General features: G+C 40.5%; 1 protein-coding gene across 1 annotated transcript in view; it reads left to right on the top strand.

Moving 5' to 3' along the window:
* Positions 1-22,726, top strand: part of egfra (epidermal growth factor receptor a (erythroblastic leukemia viral (v-erb-b) oncogene homolog, avian)) — a 45,007-nt gene extending 22,281 nt beyond the window's left edge. Inside the window, exons 3-28 of the mRNA XM_063460981.1 lie at positions 464-650; positions 773-898; positions 993-1,061; positions 1,273-1,391; positions 2,293-2,434; positions 3,391-3,507; positions 4,740-4,866; positions 4,953-5,026; positions 5,109-5,196; positions 5,310-5,509; positions 5,673-5,805; positions 6,219-6,309; positions 6,871-7,028; positions 9,063-9,101; positions 9,247-9,391; positions 9,499-9,621; positions 10,265-10,363; positions 11,761-11,946; positions 12,428-12,583; positions 13,794-13,869; positions 14,659-14,805; positions 15,849-15,946; positions 16,060-16,227; positions 18,713-18,760; positions 18,884-18,977; positions 20,829-22,726. Coding sequence (XP_063317051.1) covers positions 464-650; positions 773-898; positions 993-1,061; positions 1,273-1,391; positions 2,293-2,434; positions 3,391-3,507; positions 4,740-4,866; positions 4,953-5,026; positions 5,109-5,196; positions 5,310-5,509; positions 5,673-5,805; positions 6,219-6,309; positions 6,871-7,028; positions 9,063-9,101; positions 9,247-9,391; positions 9,499-9,621; positions 10,265-10,363; positions 11,761-11,946; positions 12,428-12,583; positions 13,794-13,869; positions 14,659-14,805; positions 15,849-15,946; positions 16,060-16,227; positions 18,713-18,760; positions 18,884-18,977; positions 20,829-21,172 — 3,354 coding nt within the window. The 3' untranslated portion in view covers positions 21,173-22,726. The remainder of the gene's footprint in view (positions 1-463; positions 651-772; positions 899-992; positions 1,062-1,272; positions 1,392-2,292; positions 2,435-3,390; positions 3,508-4,739; positions 4,867-4,952; positions 5,027-5,108; positions 5,197-5,309; positions 5,510-5,672; positions 5,806-6,218; positions 6,310-6,870; positions 7,029-9,062; positions 9,102-9,246; positions 9,392-9,498; positions 9,622-10,264; positions 10,364-11,760; positions 11,947-12,427; positions 12,584-13,793; positions 13,870-14,658; positions 14,806-15,848; positions 15,947-16,059; positions 16,228-18,712; positions 18,761-18,883; positions 18,978-20,828) is intronic.
* The last annotated feature ends 144 nt before the right edge of the window (positions 22,727-22,870 follow it).

Raw genomic sequence — 22,870 nt, 5'->3', positions numbered from 1 at the left:
CTATGTGCTGTTATTGGAAAGTGAAACTCAGCCTGAAAGTGGCAAGTTAGAGGCCGGGGTCGCCGGTACCTGAGGAGCACGGTGTGCAGAAGTCACCAACACTCTGCCAGAGGAGGTGTAAAGCTGCTGAGCTTTAAACATCCTCTGGTATTAACATCAGCACAAAACCTGTGTGCTGGGAGCTTCATGGTATTTTTCGATGGCTAAGCAGCTCATTTAGGTGTAATGTGTAGGTGTCCCCGTGCTTCTGAACATTAATTTACACATCTCTATCAGTCAAACTGAATGTGACTCTAGCACAATAAAAATAGGGCTTTGTCTGCCAGTGTTATGGACCACCAGTTTCACAGTTTTCTCTTAAAACATTAAAGTAAATGTATATAAATGCAGGTCGTTCAGAAAATACAAAGGTTTTTCTTTTTTTAATTCAAAAATTAAGTTTGTCTTTTTTTCCTTCTTCCAGTCTATCAAAGAAGTTGGTGGCTACGTCCTGATCGCCCTCAATACAGTATCCAGGATTCCTCTGGAGAACCTGCGCATCATTCGAGGCCATTCTCTCTATGATGGAAGTTTTGCTCTTTCTGTGATTTCCAATTATAACAAATCTGCAAATAAGGGCACCGATCAGATTCTTCTGACCAGCCTGACAGGTAGGTTAACCCCTAAATAATCAGATTTTATTTGGCAGTCAGCCAGTGTTATTACAAACTATGTAAATATTCCAACGTGTGCATGTTTGCGTAGTAGTTCATGTGAAGTTTTCTTTTTGCAGAAATTCTTAAAGGAGGAGTAAAATTTTTGACCAACCAGCTTTGCAATGTGGAAACAATCCAGTGGTCTGATATTGTTAATGTTGGAAACATCAGCATTGATCCAACTCCTAGCAAAAACAAAAATTGTAAGTATTACTTTACACCAGAAGACAAAGAGATAATTTGTTGCGAGTTAAAAGGTTTTTAATTTGGTGCTTTGCAATGTTTCTTTTTCAACAGGTGGAAAATGTGACTCAAGCTGCTTCAATGGCTCATGTTGGGCACCTGGTCCTGAAAACTGTCAGACTTGTAAGCACTGTTTTATTAATTGTTAGCTTATTCACTGCAAACAAGAGCAAAGTAAAACAAATCTGTGCACACAATCCTCCAATTTTTCATAATTTGAACATGTTAAAAGTACTGTAATGCACGGTGGTGATAGGGCATCAGAATCAAAAGAAGAACAAATTCATTCCTGGGCTTAGACACTCCACTCAACTTCTGCTGCTCTCATCTCCAGTGACAAAGCTGAACTGTGCCCAGCAGTGCTCTAAGAGGTGCAAAGGACCTTCACCGAGCGACTGTTGCAATGAGCATTGTGCCGCGGGGTGCACGGGACCCAGAGCTGAAGACTGTCTGGTGAGACAAAGACACTTTTAATGTTACTGTGTGATATTGTATAAACATGTGACCAAGGCCTGTGTTCACCAGCCAATGTTTTAGTAATGCCTTGCTAATATTGGTTGGATCCCCTTTTGCCTTAAATGACCTTAATTATTCATGGCATTGATTTTACAAGGTACTAGAAACTTTCTTCAGAGATTTTGGTTCATGCTGACATGATAGCATCACACGGTTACTGTGTTTGTCATCTCAGTACAGTGAACTCACTGTCATTGTTAACCGATGACAATGATCCATATTTACATGTGGTTTGTGCCCAAATTCTGACTCTACCATCTGAATGTTGGCGCAGAAATCAAGACTTTTTTTTTTTCCCGAGGCAACATTTTTCCACTCTTCTTTTGTCCAATTTTGGTGAACCTGTTTGAATTGTACCCTAATTTTCCTGTTTTTAGCTAATAGAAGCAGCCATTAGTGCCACGTGATTGGTTGATTAGATATTTGCATTAACAAGCAATGGAACAGGTGTACCTGGTGAGTGTAAGACTCCCAGTCAAACAGAAACCAACGCAAAGTCACCAAAACTAATAAAAAACTGTTCCTAAGTGCAACATTACACTACGTAATTCTGCTACTCTGTAGGTTCCTGAAGAAGACCTTCCAACAGAATAAAGCTCTCACTCTCAGACATCTGTTTTTATCATCAGAAGTTTGTTATTGGTTTCAGTAGAGATGAGATGTGGAGTGTGTGATTAGATCTTGCACTTGGCAGTGCCTTGAATAACAGCGTCTGTTCTGCCTCTCTGTGCAGCTATGAGTATTAAGCCAAGGCTGTGATAAAGGAATGCAGTGTTATCATTAGTGCGGGGCTCTGTTTTGGTCCCAGTGTGCTAGATGACGCTTGTTTGTGCTGCAGGCCTGTCGGGACTTCCAGGATAATGGGGTGTGTAAGGACTCCTGCCCAGGCCTTCATCGTTACGACCCCAACCTGCACCAGCTGGTTCCTAATCCACATGGAAAGTACAGCTTTGGGGCCACCTGTGTCAAAAGCTGCCCACGTAAGGCCGGCTTTAACCAGATAAATTTTTTTGTTTTTTTATTTTAGGGTTTTTTTTGCCAATTTCAGTTAAACTTTTAATCCTGCTAGACAGATATATTACATTAGCCTACACTGATGCGTGCATTGTAGCTATGTCTCGACAGTCAAGATAAATAAAAGTAAAATAATGGGTCCCAATCGCCAGTATGAAGCTCATCATGCATGATTACACTTTTGTTCAACATTGCAGCATGCTGACTTGCTGAACAGTTGCCCAGGTTGTCCTTCAGGGTTGTTAGACATTCAGTCGTGACAGTTTGTCCAAGTTTAATTTTAAACTGTATAAACAAGAAAAGCAAATGATTGAGAGTGTGTTAATGCAACAACTGCTTTTTATAATTTTAACTTGCACAGGTCTGTCACTGTATTTCTGTGTTTATATTCTGTCATCATTATGCATTAGAATAGAGAATAGAATAGAATAATCCTTTAATTGTCCCACAAGGGGAAATTTGGTTGTAACAGCAGCAAGAAAAACACATATACAAACAAACAGGACACAGAACAGAAACATACACCTTGTTTTACATATTTACATCAAGGACAATAGTTACCAAAAGCAGAGTACTGTACAGTTATTAAAATTAAATATGTATGTAAAAATACATATTCAAATGTAAACATCTATGTTTGTTGGGAGCGGTTTTGATTGTACAATCTGACAGCTGCAGGGCGAAAACGCTCCTTCATGCATCTAGGATGCAGCAGTCTGTCACTGAAGGAGCTCTGCAGTTCAGCAGCATTTCAGCAACATTGCTAGTTAAACTGCTGTATAACTAATAAAAGATTATTTGCTGCAAAAAAGTTTTTTTCCCAGATATTTTAATATGATTTTAAGATGATTTAAGATCCATCTAGTGCACATGAATATGAGATTATCATCCGCAGCAGCTTATATTTTGCATATTTTTCCAGGTAATTATATTATTTCTGATTACGGCGCATGTGTGCGGACGTGCAACGGTAACACATATGAGGTGGAGGTAGGAGGAATCAGGAAGTGCGCCAAGTGTGATGGGCTGTGTCCAAAAGGTAGGAAGATAAGCTGTTACTGTGCAATCTGGACAAATATTTCTCACCCTGTACAAAAAACAAACTGTTTGTAGCTACGCTAAGAACAATTTCTTATTATGTTGTTTTCACAGAGGTTAAGCTGTAAAATGTAAATACGACAGAATGCAGTAATTTGTAAATAATTTAACCCTTTTTAACTGAAAATAGTGCAGGAAAACAAATGTTTAATTGTTTTTAACTTGATGCAAACGACTTCAAAAAGTTGGGACAGCAGCATGTTTACCACACTGTAAGTTCTAATGGAAATGTATATAACTCCTGCCAAGTTGAATCTTTATAATGAATGCACATTAGACACATGCACTAAATGCACATAAGACTTCAATTTCAAAGACATGTCACTCATCCTTAAGCTATTTCTGTTTGGTTTTATATTCAGAGGAACACAGATGCAGTACAATACAACTGAACAACATTTTTATTAAACTCAGTCATTTTAAGGCATTTTAAAGAACTGAGATGATTTTTTTTTAAGCAAATGGCATTGTTTTGGTGAAAACTCATAGGCCAGATTTTATGCACCAACTTGTTAAAATGTATGTAACTCCTGAATCTTTATAATGAATGCATATTAGACACATGCACTAAATGCACATAAGATTTCGATTTCAAAGACATGTCATGCATCCTACGTATATTCAGAGGAATTTTAAACAACTGAAATGAATAAAAAAGCAAATATTATTGATTTGGTGAAAATTTATAGGCCAGATTTTATGCACTGACTCACTTCATTAGGTGTGGCTTATTAAAATGTTCAAGATGACCTGCTGAAGTGAGCATCAGAATGGGCAAGATTTTAGTGACTTTGATTGCACCAGACGGGCTGCTCTGAGTATTCCACAAACTGCTGATCCACTGACATTTTCCAGGATTTCCAGAGAAAATACCCAGTTAGCTGCAGATCTCTAGGCAATTAATGCTGCCGCTGACTATGTCTTCCCCTTGACCACAGTGTTCCCATCTTCTGATGGTTGCTTCTAGCGAGATAGTATTTCACGTCACAAAACTCAAATCATCTGAAATTGGATTCTTGAACATTTTGAGTTCGCTGTACTGAAATGACAAATCTGCAATAACTGTGATGCTATCACATTAATATGGACCAAAATCTATGAGAAACTATTATTAAACTATTATGATTATTTTTTATTATTATTAACTAGTATTTTTTTAAATGTTTTTTTTAGTGTGTAATGGACTTGGAACAGGAGACTTGGTTCACACTCTGTCTATCAATGCCACAAACATCGGCTCCTTTGAAAACTGCACCAAAATCAATGGAAACATCGACATCATCCACACATCAATTTATGGGTAAGTCTGGGGTATGACTAGCATTGCTGCCTTTGTGCTCGATCACCTTTACCAGCAGTCAGTACGGTGTATTTTCTCATTTTCAGGGATCAATTCACCAAAACACCAAAGATGGATCCTGCCCAGCTTAATGTGTTTAAGACAGTTAAAGAAATTACTGGTAAGACTGTGTAAGGGCTGAGTCATGGATCTAAATGCGTGCATCTAAACAGTTTTACAGTTAACAAACCTTGTTGCTTCAGGGTACCTGTGGATTCAAACATGGCCAAATACCATGAGCTCACTGAGTCCTTTTGAGAATCTGGAGGTCGTTCGGGGGAGAACTAAACGGTATGTTCCTTGTAAAGACCCCCTGTTGATTCAAACCGCAGTGTTATTCAACCCTGTCATGAAATGTTTTCTTTTTTCTTCTTCTCATTTTATTCTCGTTTCCCATTTGTTAGCGGAAGCCGCAGTTTGGTTGTGGCTGGGCTACATATCACCCACCTGGGCCTGAGGTCCCTCAGAGAAATCAGTGACGGAGATGTGTTTGTCTCTAAGAACTCTGAACTCTGTTACACCGATGCAAAGCACTGGCAGAAGCTTTTCAAATCACCACACCAAACTGTTAATATAGAGGGCAATGCCAACGCTGCCACCTGCGGTAAATTCTGTTTGTCTCTCACCGGCTTCATTTGCATCTTTGCTGTTGTTGTTACTTTTGATTATGCGCTGCACGAGCAAGATTTAATTACAGGATCCTAATTTCAAAATTGGATAATTATGCAGGAAAGAGCTCTCGCTGAGATTGTGTGTTTGGGTTCCAGCTCTGAGAAACGACACTTGCGACAAGAAGTGCACGGCGGACGGTTGTTGGGGTCCGGGCCCCAGGATGTGCATTTCGTGCCGCGACTACAAGCGCGACGGGAGCTGCGTCGACTCCTGCAACATCCTGGAGGGGTGAGGGAGGCATCTCTCTGACTGCCTTTATTAAGCTTTGAAAAACAAACAAGCTAAAAACACAACAGGTCTCCATGCTGTACAGTTCACTCCTTCAGAGTCTATTTTTGTATTTCCAAGACTTTGACGCAACACGAGCCTGAGGATTAATTGACAGAAAAAGAAAAGCAGATATGATCCGAAGCATTTTGAAATTCAGTCTCCAGTGGATTTAAGACAAACACTGGAGGCGAAACGACACAGTCGCTCACATCTGTTTATCTTCGGAGACCTCTGTCCAACAAAGAATCTCGACGTGCTTACAGTTTAACTCCTGTCCTCAAAAAAAAATTAAAAATAAAACACATATAATAGTTTCAAACTAGGCATGTCATGCTTTGTTATTGTTTTTTTTTTCTTTCTTGTTTTTGCAGAGAGCCACGTGAGACAGCTGTGAATAAAACCTGCCTCAAGTGCCACCCCGAGTGTCAGCCCATGAACGGGACTGCAACCTGCAGCGCGCCTGTATGTTTGCCATCAGCAGCTAAACTAATATTACAAAACAAAACACTTTGCAGTTGTGTTAAACAGTTCTGTGAGCGTTGCTTAAAAGAGATTAACATTTGCGCAGCGTGAAATCCAATCCAGACGCGTTAGTTCTGCGGATTTGTCAGTCAGCAGCAGCCTTGATCGGCTGTAATGCAGCGCAGCCACAAAATGTGCAATCTGGTTGTTTTCTTTTTCTTTTACTTTGATAACTGGGAAATACACCCTCCAATTATCAAAAACAGAAGCACAACCTGACAAAGAGAGAGTGGGAGGCAGATCTGGGAAACGTATTAAATTACCGCTATTTTATTCAGGCGTGATCAGTGCATTGAATCGTCTTTTTACTGGCCTGAACTAAAAAAAAAAAAAGAAGAAAAGAAAAGAAAGATCTAACTTGACTGCACGGGTCGTATTTGCCAAACATTTGCTTTGAGAAATTATTACTATGAGACAGTGTAGTTTACCAAATATTTATAACTGCTCTCAATAGAGTCGTAAACATAATGAATCTTTATCTTCTTTTTTTTCCACTTTCAGGAGTCTGCTAACTGCACTAAATGTGCTAACTTCAAAGATGGACTGTTCTGCGTGTCCCGCTGTCCCCAAGGCGTGCTGGGGGAGGACGACGCGCTAGTGTGGAAATACGCAGATGAACAGAAAGTGTGCCAGCTATGCCACAAAAACTGCACTCAGGGGTAAAAAGCACTGCTCAGCTGACCTGAGAACAGGCACAGCATTTTCTCTGTTTTGGAAACATTTGTCTGTTGTAACACTGATGCAGAAATGTGCCCCGAGCTTGAAGCGTCCGCTGAGGCGGTTCTTGGACTTCTGATTAAAATCAGACACCCCAAGAGACGTGTTGTTGTTCTAGACTGCAGGACTTTTGAGTGGTTTCGCGTGTTTTTCCATTTAAAACAAACCGATTATGTCTGACTTAATTTCTTCTTCTTTTAAATGCTTTTTGGACCTAGAAGGTTTACAGTCATGTGAGGAGGCTCTCTGTGAAGAACTAAGAACACCTTGTGATGCTGTGGCTTGTATAGGCACCTTCAGCAGCAATAACTTGAAGTAATCGTTTTCTGTTTGACTTTATCAGTCTCTCATATTTCTCTTCTTTACGTTGCTTTAGTTCATTGAGATTTTCTCTTAAGGTTCCAGCATTTTATTCAGTTTGACTTTGACTGGGTCGTTGCAGCACTTTGATTCTTTGTTTGTTTACTGTGCTTGGGATCATGGGGTCCTACTGGAGCTTCAGCCAAGCTTTAGTTGTCAGAGAGATGTCCTCACATTTGACTCTAAAATACTTTGGCATGCAAAGGAGTTCATGGTCAGCTAAAAAACTGCAAGGTGCGCAGGTGTTGAGTATTTTACTGGTATATTCCCGTTAACCTTTGACCTGCTTCAGCTAGAAGCATTATTCACATTTATGCCACAATCATCAGTTAATCAGTATATATATACATACATATATATGTAGATATATATAAGTATATATAACACCTCAGCTATACCAAAGGAAAATTATCTCATGTCTTATAGTAAATCTTATTAAACACAAGAATAGAGGCCTCATATGAGTTTTTTATATAAAGGTTTTTCTGTCTTTGAGCGTATTCTGGTGGAAGACAAAGACCACCTGATCGCTTCAGAGCCCTCATGGCAAAGAGATGGGCTAATTGACAGGGAGTGAGGTATACAAGTCCTCTGGACCTCATTGGAGACTCATCAGAGACAGTATGAGAAGGTAAACATGGAGAAAACTGAAACATACGGTACCAGATTTTCTGAATACCTGCCAGAATAGACCAAGGAGGAGAATTCACTGATTGGGTGAACTAGGTCGATTCCCCTTGAGAGCCCCGCAGCAGGTCTACCTTTGATTGTGTTCAAGTATGTTTTTTGGAGAGTTTTTTAGAGGAAGAGGTATTTTCCAAACAAGCCATACTTAGTCTTTTTCTGATTGTACTATCATGAACTTCACTTTCATTTAACATGCTAACCGAGGCCTGTAGAGTCTGAGATGTAGCTCGTGGGAATTTTTTCCAGTTTCTCTGACCTTGGGGTGAGTTTGCTGGTGTACAATCCTGGGAAGCTTGTGGCATTTTGTTAACACACACCTGAATACTCCAGAGATTCTCACACTTAGTGGTGATCAGTTAAAGTGCTTTTGATTAGCTGAATTCCTTGAGAGGACTGGATTAGATTCCTGTGAAAAACTTTCCTTTTCAGACGACTGTATGTTGTTTTTGCAAGTCTGTAGTACTTTTGAGAACAAAGAAATAATAGCAACAGCAGAACTAAAAGCAGACACAGTTTTCACAATGATAGAGGATCAGTGTTAAGCCCAATGAGTAACTTGGGAAGTCGTCTGAGATACCTTTAAACCACCGAAAGCTGCTGTGTAAATGAGCCTCAGTGACTGTTACGAAGAAGAATAGGATATGTGTTTCCACAACTGGGTTTAGTAGTTTCATAAATAAACCACTGGACTGCGTGGAAATAAACAGTCCCCGGTTGACCCCAGTGACTGATGCATTGATTGAAAGTATTTAGTCTTGTAGGGATTTTGGTGCTTTATGTGACAGAAATGAAATCAAGTACGCTGGGAAACATAAGCGTGGCAACAGTATTGGTTTCTGATTGGTTGCAAAGAGTTTTTCATAGGAAAACAATGCCTCTGTGCTGATTTTGTCAGTTGCATTAGACTCTTCGCACTCATTTGTTTACAGGTGCATTGGACCCGGTCTTGAAGGCTGCCACAGTAAAGGGTGAGTAAACACAGCAACACAGATCACCACTTCTTAGGGATAAGTTAACTTTGCCTGAGGTAGATGTGGTAATCACAATTCTGCTTTCTGCTGAAACTCACAAACGCACTCTGTTTGACAACCTCCCCCCCTTCCTGTTTTTCAGCCCCCCTGGTCTTTCCATGGTCGCGGCTGGTGTTGTTGGTGGGCTGCTGGCCGCTCTCATCGCAGGCCTGTCTGTTTTTGTGTTGCTCCGCCGACGCCACATCAAGAGGAAGAGAACCATGCGTAGACTGCTCCAAGAGAGAGAGGTAAGCTGAGTCACTGCGCTTGGAGGAGTACATTAAGATGATGAAGGAAATGTCAGCATTCATTTACAGCTGAGACAATATGCAAGACTGTGATTTCTTCTCTCTAGTTGGTCGAACCCCTCACTCCAAGTGGAGAGGCACCGAACCAGGCTCTGCTGCGGATCCTGAAGGAGCCCGAGTTTAAGAAAATCAAGGTGCTGGGATCAGGAGCTTTTGGTACTGTTTACAAGGTAAAAAAAAAAAAAAAAGCCGCACCTTTTTTTCTTATAATTGAACCCCAGTGCTGAGCTTTACTGAATCTGGGTCTCTGTCAGAGCCAGAACCAACACACCGTCAGCGTTTTCACTCATCTGCTACATCTGTTGTCAATATTTCTGTTATAAAACCACATTTTTAACAAGCCAGATCATGCACGGGTGACTTCACTCTCACTTTTGGTGCTCGTGTGTTAATTTGGGTTTATGCGTTTATGCAGTGACATTCTGGAAACTCTCCTTCCCTGTGGGGACAAAACACTGGTCTCCTCAAGGTTAACCATTTATTTTAGGGTTCGGTTTTAGGTTAGCGTAACTCTCCAGAGAGAGAGGGAGAGACTGTAGGTCAGCTCGATGTTCTTCTTTGTATTTCTGCCTGTTTTACGCTTTTTGACCTTCGTAGTGTGGACAGTTTTGCAAAGAATGGACTGCAAACAGAATACAAACGCACTGTTTACTGTATGTTTGAGAGCAGGTGTAGCTTTGGCTTGCACATGCTTGTCAATATTTGTACTTGTACTGCACAGTGTATGCTAACATTTACACATATGCTTCTGCGCTCACTTGATGATTCAGGTCTAATTGCAGCACATAAAATAAAATGCTTGTGTCCATGCAGGGTCTGTGGGTCCCGGAGGGAGAGGACGTGAAAATCCCGGTCGCCATCAAGGTTTTGAGAGAGGCCACGTCCCCTAAAGCAAACAAGGAGATCTTGGATGTAGGTTCACTCATTTTATGTGGTAATTTTTGGCCTCTGTGCTTACTGTAATACTAAATTGGAGCTGAACACAACAGCTCATTTGAAATACTCCCTCCCTGCCTGCTGTTAAGGGCTGGAAATGAAAGTATACATTTTAAAAGTTACAAATGTTACGGACATTTTTTAAGGAATTATCACAATATTTTGACTCAAAACTACATCGGCCTTAAGGAGCGACAGTTGTTGGCTGCTGGTTGTCAAATTTCCACTAATGTGTCCTGTAATCTAGCTAATGGCCACTTGTTTTCCTTGTAATGGACAACGTGTCTGTTTACATGGCATTCATCTTATGGGACTGCTGGAAATGGGATTAATTCATGGGAAGGCAGCGTGTGGGCGTTGGTGTAATCCAAGGCTGAGGTGTTCTGGAAAGGAATGCAGTGCTGATGCAGTGCCGAGAAAGCAGCCTGTGTTAAATGCATTATGCACACAGACAAATGTGCATCTTGGATCCTGTGATTTTGTGGTTCTGCTGCTCAGTCACTGCATGTCCGCTCGCTGTGGTGAACACAAATGTCCTCTCAGCTTCTTAACTTAAGGGCAGTCTTTCATTGTAAGGTAGAACGTGTTTGGAAACCTTGTTTTCATCAGACTGTCTGAATTGCGTAGCCCCAAGCCGAGAATTCATTGAGCAATACTGATATCGTATTAGGCATGTAGACAATATTTTGCATGCATTTCTGCTTTCATGGCAGGAAACTAGATAAAGTTCCGTTTGAATTACTGCTTGCAGTGGTTTCCTTATCCCAATTTTTTTAAATTCTTAAAGTAGTTTGTCTCTTTTGATAATTTCCACTGTTGAGCAATAAAATACACAGCTGTTGGTTCTGTATTACTGCTCCTGAGAAACTTATCGCCTGATACCGGGTATCTCAAAAAATGTCTTGTTTATCATTCACATGGATATCTCTACCAGCCAATAAGTCACAGGACCTTTGAATAATTAAAAATGTATTTTTTTGCTTTTGCACCTTGAAGGGAACCTGTGCTTTCCCTTACTTACTTACAAAATGTGGACAAAGTTTGCAAAAAATGAAATTAAACACACATAAAAGTATGTGTGTGATCTAAAAGCTCAGGTGACAGGCTGTCCTAAACACTTGGTTATTTGTTTACCTTGTGTTTTCTTTTTAATTTTTTTTTCTTTTAATAATCTTACATGAATCCGATGCTAGCATGGCATGGATTTCCTAAATGGCTTCCATCACCGGGTTTCCTCGCAGAAGTCCATTAAAAGGAAGAGGGCGCTAAGCAGACACGAGCTCAGGGGCTGCATAAACAGCTAATACGTAAAGAAGAGAAATAAACATAATTTTGAATTGTAAATCATGTAAATCATTTATGTCATCTTACAGGAAGCTTATGTGATGGCCAGTGTGGAGCACCCCCACGTGTGTCGTCTGTTGGGCATCTGCCTCACCTCCACGGTGCAGCTCATAACGCAGCTCATGCCTTACGGCTGCCTGTTGGATTATGTCAAAGAGAACAAGGACAATATTGGCTCCCAGTACCTGCTCAACTGGTGTGTGCAGATAGCCAAGGTAAGAGGGAAAGTTCATAAAGGTATCACGTTACAGTTGAGTAATCTGTTGATTAGGTTGGACCTGTTGTTGTTGGAGTTGTTTTACATGCGTATAGCTCTGTATCAGCCAATGAAGATATAAATCTAGGGATTTTATTTTTTTTTATTTTCAATAACAATAATATTAATGACATGCTTTTGTGGGTTTAAGTCTTAGTGGGTGTGCAATTTAAAAACATAAGCTTAAACTTAGATTTGCAGAGCGAGTCAAGTCGTCAGCGTTTTTGTTTTTAGAGGTTTTGTAAAGAACAGCTGTTTTTTTCAAAGAAATACCGTTTCTTTTATCTGAGTAATCAGATTATCATGACAAGTCTGTCGTGACAGATGTCATTTTTCACTTTGTCTGAGCAAGCGGTGTTTTCACGTTTCCAACAATATTAGCGAGCCCGTGAAAGCAGGGCTCTTATGTAATCTGTATTTCACTATTTGTTTGATAAAAGGGTATGAACTACCTGGAGGAGCGCCACTTAGTGCATCGTGACTTGGCAGCCAGAAACGTCCTGGTGAAGACTCCTCAACATGTCAAGATCACTGACTTTGGTTTGGCCAAGTTGCTAAAGGCAGATGAGAAAGAGTACCATGCAGATGGAGGAAAGGTTAGTTGGGTTTTTTTGTTTTTTTTTTATTAGTCAGTTGTTGTGAGCACTGTTGCATCACAGCAGGAGTTTAGAATCCACTCGTCTTCCTCCCACAGTCCAAAGACACTGATGGCTTTGTGCTAATTGGCAATGCTAAATTGACCTTAGAGTGAATGTGAGCGTGAATGGTTTCCTGTCTCTCTGTGTTAGCCCTGCATTAGACTGGTGGCCTGTCTAGAGTGTACGCTCCAGCCCCCTCACAACCCTGAATTAGATAAGTGGAAGAAAACTGATGGATAGAGTTGTTGCTGCACACAAATGGGCCTAAATATGAACATGATCTTGTTTAATGAATTTATAGCCAGTTGCCAACTGACAGACCACTTCCTGTAGTTCACTCAGCTCGACTGCATAAAAGATATATTTTTGTACTTTGTTTTGTTCTGTATCTCATGCAAGTGGTGCTGTATTTAAATAGCTTCTGTCAGTGAATTACATTCAGAGAGAAATGACAAATCAAAAGGATTTCTTGTCTTTTGTTTCCTTTGGGAAACTGAAGGATTCCTTACTCAAGAACATGCTGTGCTGTTTGTTTTTTGTGCCTGTAACTACAGGGTGAGCAGTGCATGTTATATCAGGTGTAATTAGGAGAAATAATATAATACAAATTCAGCCCAGATATTGCTCTGTATTGCCTGTCAACACCAAATGTGCAGGTGTGGAAAAGAACAGGTCTTTAAAAAAACATCTGGACAAATCCAGATGAACCAGTAAACTTCAGACACTCTTTTGTGTAGTCCAATTAAAAAAATATCATTGGCTTATGCAGAAAAACTGTCATAAGGTTTGTGTGATGGTCTTTGCATACCTTAAGTCTGCCTTAATAATAAAAATAGACTTTTGTATATCTCACCATTAGGTGGCAGTACAATTGCATCATAAACCCTAATGAATTGGCCAGAGACGTTAATCAATTTCAGAAATATAAAGATCTGCAGCGTTTTAAGTTGTCTTTGAAAACATCCCTGCAAATACTTGATGCAAAGTGATGCCAAAAAATAAACTCACTGTTATCAGTAGTGTCACATTTAATTCATCCCATGCATGCATATGCAACATGATATACACACCATACATTATAAACATGTTAGTGGGTAACTTGTCATTAGTTTAAGTGTACACGGGTTTTGCATTCTTTTTAATCACACTGTAATGATTATTCCCACAGGTGCCGATAAAATGGATGGCTCTTGAGTCGATCCTGAACAGAACTTACACGCACCAGAGCGACGTATGGAGTTACGGTGAGTCACAAGAAAAGAAAACCTCGCTTGCGCTGTCCCAGATTGAGCCCGAATCCTTGTGTAACTTCCGATAAGTAAAACAGCTGGCCCTCCGTGCTCCTGAGCATTGGTGACATTCTCACTGGAGCAATATTTATTCATCGCTAAATAAAGCGTTTTAACAGAAAGTGAGGCAGGGAGCGGGCAGTCATTTTGAAGCTTCGGATAGCGTGTTGTTTTTGGAGTCAATAAAGCTCATCAAACAGGGAGTGAAAAGGGAGAACATCTTGTTAGCATCTGCGATTTTAGGACACCGGTAGCGCACACCTACATGCTGGCAGTCTCGGATGGACAATTTCACGTCAGAAGAGATTGCTGCCTCAACCCACATAAACAGTTCTACCAGCCCAGGAGCACACACACACATGCACACAGAAACCAAACACAGTACAGCTTTTTTTGTGGGCCAGCTTCCAAATCTTCTTTCCCCGAGGGTTTGATCATGCCTTCCGCTCAGTATGGCAAAAGCATCAGCAGACCCTAGCAGAAGTGGCGGGCTTCCTTTTCTCCTTTTCCCTTTTTCAGTTCCTCCAACGCAGAGAGGCATCCTGCTCACTCCCACTCCTGCATGCAGAGCCAATTTGTCAACATAGCTATTTTGATACTGTGCAATACTTGAGAAGCGTACATCCTGTCACTCTCATTTCTTCCCTTCTTTTTCTTTTCTTTTTTTTTTATTGGGAGCAAAACAAAGTCAGTGACAGCTCATCAAACTGACATTTACCATCTGTCCTCCTCTCTGTACTGTAGGTGTAACAGTTTGGGAGCTGATGACATTTGGGACCAAACCATACGATGGGATTCCAGCCAGTGAAATAGCTGGGATACTGGAGAAGGGAGAACGCCTGCCTCAGCCACCAATCTGCACCATAGATGTCTACATGATCATGGTGAAATGTAAGCTCGTGTACAAAACCCGTGTGCATTTATTACTTTATGTAAGAGCTGCAGTAATTAGTAGTCTATTTTGGGGGGTGTTTTTTGTCTGTTTCCTCCAGTTTTATAGAACAAACACACACATGACAGTTAACAGCAAATGAATCAGGAAGGAAAAAGTAATAATTAGTTACATCACCATTTGTTTTATTGTTTTTAAGACATAATGCACTTTAGCAAACAGTTTTTTTTATGTTATCCCTGTACAGCCTACAGCAGGGGTGGGGAACTCCAGGCCTCAAGGGCCGGTGTCCTGCAGGTTTTAGACGTGTCCTTGATCCATCACAGCTGATTTAAATTGCTAAATGACCTCGTCAACATGTCTTGAAATTTTCCAGAGGCCTGGTAATGAGCTAATCATTTGATTCCAGTGTGTTGACCCAGGGTGATATCTAAAACCTGCAGGACACCGGCCCTTGAGGCCTGGAGCTCCCCCACCCATGGCCTAGAGCAGGGGTGGGCAATCTCAGTCCACGAGGGCCGGTGTCCCTGCAGGTTTTAGATCTCACCTTGGGTCAACACACCTGAATCACATGATTAGTTCGTTACCAGGCCTCTGGAGAACTTCAGGACATGTTGAGGAGCTAATTTAGCCATTTAAATCAGCTGTGTTGGTTCGAGGACACATCTAAAACCTGCAGGGACACCGGCCCTCGTGGACTGAGATTGCCCACCCCTGGCCTAGAGTATCATATCTGATACGCGAGACTCCTACATCATCGATGTGATGTAGCAAATATGATACAAATTTGTTTCTTTTTTGTTTTGTTTTTTTCATCAGAATGCTCAATAAACACTCAAATTTTATGGCAGTTGTTTCGTGGTTCAGGCTCTAAAGAGTTTTGTTTTTTCTAGTTTTGTCTTTCATCATCCGTCTTTCCCAGTTCTGCTTCCTGCTGACCTGCTGTTTTTACAGATTATGTCTGCTAATGTACTCACAAATTTAAAGTTTCATGTCACTGAGTCAACCCACCCTGATGATCTCTGCTGATGCATGTGCGCAGGTTGGATGATTGATGCAGACAGCCGTCCTCGTTTCCGAGAACTCATAGCTGAGTTTACAAAGATGGCTCGGGATCCACCGCGTTATCTTGTCATCCAGGTATAATTTTAAGCCACTTCTTTCTTTAAAATTGCTTAGATATACAGAATATCTGATGATGAGCTGCAGTGATTTGTTATGTACAACAAAAAGGGTAAACTCTTTGATTTTAGGGGGATGACCGCATGCACCTACCGAGTCCTTCAGACAATAAGTTCTACCGCAGCCTGATCAGCGGGGAGGACATGGAGGATGCTGTGGATGCTGATGAATATCTGGTGCCACAGCGTGGCTTCTTCAGCAGCCCGAGTACCTCCCGCACCCCACTGATTCACTCAACAGTAAGCCCCTTAATGGAAATGTAAAATCAAATCTGTACATGGTTTACAGTAATTTAGATTTTAGAGAAGTCTCATAAATCATGCAATCCTTACACAAAAAAAGAAATGGCGTAAGGCTTTTCTGCTTTGTCAGGTCAGACCTGTAACATTAAAACTAAAAGAAATTATGCAAAACTTAGGAGTCTTGGAGAGCGTCCTCCTGCTTAACTAGTGCAGCTCAAGTGAAAGTGAAATCAAAAATGATGTAATTACGAGAGGGGGAAATCATCACAACTTGCGTTGGTGTCACACTGAGTAGTGATTACTCCTTATTACACCCACAAGGTGACGCAGCTCACCAGAAACCCACTCTATTGTTCTTGTGAACATCACACAAACTGACTGTGCTGTGTCCGCCGAGTAATCAAAAGGCTGAAGTCACTGCTGCTGTGAATACTAGGAACTAAAGTACTGTGCAAAAGTCTTGAGCAATCCTTCATTTCATCACATTTTCCTTCCAAGGAGCCAGTCTGTCTTATAATTTTGTAAGTGATCTTGAGCAATAGTTCTCCAGACTTTCTGAAAGGTTTATTAAGTTTTTCATTGGCTGCTTTTTCACTCATTTTTAATCCAGTCCTTGTACATGACCATTTTCTAATGAATGTTTTGTTTGTTTTTTAAGCCACTTTATACTTAATAATGTGTCATTCAAGCATAAAAAGGCACCTAACTCAGGGGATGAGGAAGTGTTGTCTACACATAACAGACAACTTAGGGGGAAAAAACTTATTTTAGATTGTGTCTTCAAGCATTTTGTCTACAGCAGATGAACAGTGTCTGAAAAATCCAGGATCTGAGAGATGCATCTGGCTTTTCAGTATCTACTGCCATTTTTTATGAAGGGAAACAGGAAGAGTGAGTGAGCCTCAGTAAACGGTGTAGGCTCTGTCATGGTTTGGATCTTGCAAAATTGATGCAATTATGACTATAGACACAGAAAGAGCCCTTATATACTTACAATATATCCTCTCTCTACATATATATATATTGCTGTTCCTCTATTGGCACAAGCCTGAAGCCAAATGCTGAACTGCTGACCTGTTTCAGCACATTCACTTCTAATTTTAAAAGATTTTGACACAAATACAGGATCCACATGCAATATATTGCCACTGTATTTTGTGCTGTGAGCTGTAAGGCCCCTAATGAGCCATGTAATGGTGCGTTTACCACAGACACACACCCACACCAGATTCACTCACACTGACCTTCTTGGTTCACACAGCTTTAGCTGTGAACACTTTACCAACAGGCAGTCAACTGTTTGAAAATGTAATTGTGCTGTGTTAACTGTGTTTTGGGGAAATGAGATTTTGGCATAAATCATTACCCTGTGAGTCTGGATGGAAATAAACACAGTCATTTTTTTTCTTTTACTGTGTTGAAAACAATTGCTCATGCCTTCAGTCAGGAGAAACAGAGTTGCAGCTGCTAAACTCTACCAAAGGTGTTTAGACAGAATTTAACTAATTTTACTGACTTGAAGTGGGAAAAGGCTGCTTTTGACCCCAGCGGCCCTGCTTCTGTTTACCTGGCCTGTCATGACTGCCACCCACTCGCCCTCCTTAATCAGCGCCTCTCCCACGTTTCCTCCCAGTTGTCCTGTGATTGATGAAGGTGGAATAAGGAGAACTCTTCTACTGCAGGTTCAGTGAAGGCCATGCGTAGGTCTGGCTCTTTTACCTGGGATTATTGCCGGCCACTGACAGCCTGGTTAGTCCATATGAGGTTTCAGGTTTGATTACCTTTACAGGCGCCTTTTTTTTCCTTTGTTGTTTTTTATTTCTGTCCAATAAAACTTCAGAATATGTCTGTTTTTGTAATATTACTGTTGGGACATGGCCCAGTAAGGCCTTCTTTCTTTCTTTTTCCCCACATGGTCAGTGCTTCAGCGTATTTAATTTCCTTTTCTTGTTGAAAGTAATTGCATTGCCACAGCTGTCACCCTGTCTTCCCTGTTTTCCCATTTTTCATGGTTTTATGCCGCTCACAGCCCTTTGACTTTGACACAGCAAAGCTTGTCAGATTGTCTGAATCCATATGAATCTGCATGGCGAACGTTTATTTTGATCCCTATCAGCTTGTACTAAGAATGGCAGCTATAACTTCTCGTGGACCATAAAAACACTTTCATGTCACAGTTCAGAGAGAACTTGCCGTCCCTGTGTCCAAAAGAAACATGCAGTAACAAAAAATAAGAATAAAATTAAAATAAACCAAACCAGGAGATTAAAAAGAAACTAAACAAAGCAGGCTGTCTTTATACGGTGCCTTATGCCTGCTTAATAAAATGTTAAACCTTCCTCTTCACTCAGTGGCTGCTTTATGGTTTATAGATGATTATTTAATTATGTTATGGCTTCATAAAACACAATTTCCTGTGTCGCATTTGATGTGGCATCATCATTTGATGATTAACAAAACGTTTGCCGTACCTATTTTTCAGAGCCTCAACAGCAGCATCGGGACGTGCCACAGCAGAACTGGCTTACTGGTGAGAATGCATTAAACCCTTATTATACCTGTAAAGAAAAGGATTTTTCTCTTTGTGCTGGCCTCTTTGCAATATTTTCACAGGGAGTGCCACAGCCCTGAAAACCTCTGCTCTTTGTTACAGAACGGATTCCCGAGCAGAGATGGAAGCATGGCCCTGCGATATATTCCAGACCCCACAGACAAATTTCTTGATGAAGCCTTCCAGCCTGCTCCAGGTTAGTAACCTTTGACTTAATGCCATTACTTTTTAATTTAGTTCAAGAGAAATCTCAGCATGGCTTGCCTCTGCGTCCTTTGTGTGATTAAGTGAGGAAGGGGGACATCTAGTGGCCAACAGGTGTACTGCTCCCCTCTTCTTGTAATGCTGTTAGCAAAACATGCAGTAACCCATCTATTGTTTACTAGTTACATTAGTGTTACCACTCAGATCTTTAGCCTAAGAACCTCTAGTGGCGAACTTAAAATGAGAAATGCTTAGTAATCAGGCATTAGAATTCATGAGCAACTATTATTACCATCTCCACTGTGATTTGACCGCTTCTTTTTGTCAGACGTTGTAAGGCTTTTGCATATGTGTCTTTAATGCTAATCAACCTTGACGTGCCACACCTATTCATGTCCTCTTGTCATTATGGCTACTTGTGACTTTCATTATCCTTCAGCCTGTAAAACCATCTAGCATATAATGATGCAATAAAAGTGTAAAATACTCAAAGAGATGCAGTAAAATAATCAAATTTAAGAAAACACCTGAAAATATGAAAGCAAATAGGATTATCCAAACCAGTTTCTTTGGAGATGAGAGGGAGGCAGGTGAAGCAGGGATGATGTGAGAAGTAGAGTAGCGAAGGGGGCTGACTTTAAATACCTGGGGTCGACCATCCAAAGATCAGACAGTGCACAAGAGAGTACAGGCAGGGTGGAGTGGGTGGAGACAAGTGTCAGGGGTGATTTGTGAGATAAGGATAGCAGTGTAAAAGAGAAGGTTTACAGGATGGTGGTGAGACCTGCTATGATGTACGGTCTTAAGACGGTGGCACAGACAAAAAAAAGGGAGGTGGTGCCGGAGGTGGCAGAGTTGAACATTTTCATCAGGAGTGAAAAGAATGGACAGGATTAGAAACGAGTGCATCAGGAGGATGGCTCAGGCTTGGAGACAAAGCTAGAGAGGCAGGGCTGAGATGGTTTGGACATGTGCAGAGGAGGGATCGTAGATATACTGGACAAAGGATGTGGGAGATGGAGCTGCCCCGGATGTAATGAAAGAGGACACGGAGAGAGGGTTAGTGATGATGAGGATGATAGGGACAAGGTGAGATAGAGGCAGAAGAAGAAAAACAAGAAAAAGAAGACTTTCTTTGTTGGATAAAATGAGTCTTAATAATGCCTTTGTGCATAGATTTGTAGATTTGTAGCATTTTGTCTTCAGAATCAGAATACTTTATTAATCCCTAAGAATATTATGTGGCTACAGTGGCTCCAAGATAATAAGAACAGTAACAGACTGAACTAAATCAAATAATACAATATATATATATATATGTATGTATGTATATATATATATATATATATATATATATATATATATATATATATATATATATATATATATATATATATATATATATATATATATATATGTGTGTGTGTATGTATATATATATATATATATATATATATATATATATATATATATATATATATATATATATATATATATATATATATATATGTATATATATATATATATGTGTGTATATATATATATATATAAGAAATAGCTCTAATATATGCAAATAGCTCAACATCAAGATTACAGCATTATTTGGGAGCTTTCGGAAAAGATCTGCACTGATGGTTTCAGCTCATGGTGCATCAAACCAGGGGTCTCTGCTTCATGTCATGACTCATCTTTTAGCCTTCACTCATGCCATGTTGAAATAGTCAGTTGGTCTAAATAAATAAATACCCTAAAACATGCAGCGCTCCTGTTATGATCATTACTTTTTTCCTATGAAAAGAGAAATTGTCTGGTACCCTCGTTAATGTAAATGCCTTTCTTGCAGGCTACATGAACCAGACTCCCATCTCAGATGTGGTGAATCCTATCTACCAACATCCCGGTCCACCTCGCACCCTTCTTCCCACCATCTCCTCGGACCATACGGAAACAGAGTACCTGAACTACTTTAAGAACGGGGCTGCCGGACCAGAATATCTCAATGAGATTCTGTCCCCGGCCGTCCTCCCACTCACGTCAAACGGCACGGTCCACAGCATTGAGAAATACCTGCCTCAGCAAAGCATAGACAACCCCGACTACCAACAGGATTTCACTCCCACCTTCAAGACCCACACCAATGGACACATACCGGCAGCGGAGAATGCAGAGTACCTGGGCCCGGACTGACTTAGTGGAATGTGACAAGAAATAAGAGACTACTTTCTGTTCCTTTAATGAAAGGCGTTATCTTCAGTATCTTGGCTGGATTGCTGAGTGGTACCACCCTACTCTGTCCTATCGTATGGAGTCAGCTGACAGTTTGAGCAGCATTGTTGGCATGCCTTCAAGTTAAACCAGTCTCATTCCAAAGACTTTTTTTTCCCACACCACCTCCAAACTACCAATGAGAACGACAAAAGTTGTTTCGCATGTCTCAGCTGACCTTAAGAGACCAGATAGACTCCACCTTTGTGACGTACCTCCTGACAGGAAGGGAAACTCTCTTCTGAAAATGTGAGAAGTAGAAATGTGTAGATGCTATGCACAAAAGATTTTGTGATCCAAATGTGTTGGTGGAGGAATGCTATTAAAAGCATGTAAACACCTCCGAAGCGGGCAGCGCAACCCAAAAACACAACTTGAGGTACATGCATTGTAGACTCGCTAGTTAGAGGCCGTTTCTCTGTGGTGAAGTCAAAAAGATTAAAGGGAGTTTTTTTTAAAAGATTCCCCAGAATTCCTTTGGCACCCCTCCTAGAGGATGAGTCAGATACCTTGAAATGTAGGGAATGTACAGTCGGCATAAAGGGGAATTCTGGTGAATTGTCATTTTAATGTGTGATCTTTATGTTCTAAATTAATTCTGTATGTATTAAAAAAGACTGTCGCATCACCTGGCATAGAACAAGAGAGCTGAGCTTCTTGTTTTTCCTTGTCATAACTATGTGGAGAATGTGATGGTAAATACAGCAAATGTTCCCGTTCTTCCTGCTGTGTTTTGTAGCTCAGAATCGGCAGCGTTCTTGTAACATGAAGCATATTTGTGGAGACCCACAAAGCGAGATAGTCTGAGGTTTTTTATCAGTGTGTCATACTAAAGTCTGAGTATTAAGGAAGTCATTTGTAGCCCTCATGACTGAGTACTTTTCAGAAAACAGCTGGGGTTTTTTTGTTTTTGTTTTTTATTTTTGGCAAGCAAAAACCGCATCATAGATAGACAAGTTGAGGAAAAAACTCAGCAGCACCAGTTGTGATCTAGATATATAGTACTTTTGTCTTGTTTGTACCATGTTTAAAATGCTGGTTGACCTGTCTTAGGCCGTTTGAGTAAATTGTTTGAACTGTAGCAGTAGTTGCACTTCCCTGGGACATATTTTAGAGATGAATGTTTCTGACGCCCGTGGTCTGTTATTATCACCAGAACCCCTTTGGCTGGTTCCTTGTTGTTTCGCACAAAATGTTGACAGTGCATCTATGAATCTGTTCCTAGCTTTAAAGCCTTTTTTAGTCCTGCAGCAGCATTAAGCCTCGCAAATATTTATTCCTAGTTTTAAGGGAATATAGTTTTGTAGCAGCCTGTAAACCTACCTTTGCAGATTTTACACAGGTACATGTACAGGTAACAGTGTGTATGCTGTAATATAACCCGGCATAGTCGCCTGTAATTTATACTCAGTACACAGTTTTGTCATATCATATGTGAATATGCACTTATTCCTGAATTGTGATTATTTCATTCAAAAGTGTAAATGAATAAATCTTATTTTCTATGGACATGTCTCCTGTTTGTTGTTATTTCAGTGCAGCCTGAATGCTTTCCTGTTTCTGTTTTAGTGAAACAACGATGCATTAAGGTGTTCTGCTCACAGCTTTAAAGAGATCCGG

The sequence above is a fragment of the Pelmatolapia mariae genome, linkage group LG18 (assembly GCF_036321145.2).
Source record: "Pelmatolapia mariae isolate MD_Pm_ZW linkage group LG18, Pm_UMD_F_2, whole genome shotgun sequence".
In the NCBI taxonomy this organism is placed as follows: domain Eukaryota; kingdom Metazoa; phylum Chordata; class Actinopteri; order Cichliformes; family Cichlidae; genus Pelmatolapia; species Pelmatolapia mariae.
The sequence above is the reverse complement of the archived record's forward strand: the minus strand, read 5'-3'. Positions and strand labels throughout refer to the sequence as shown.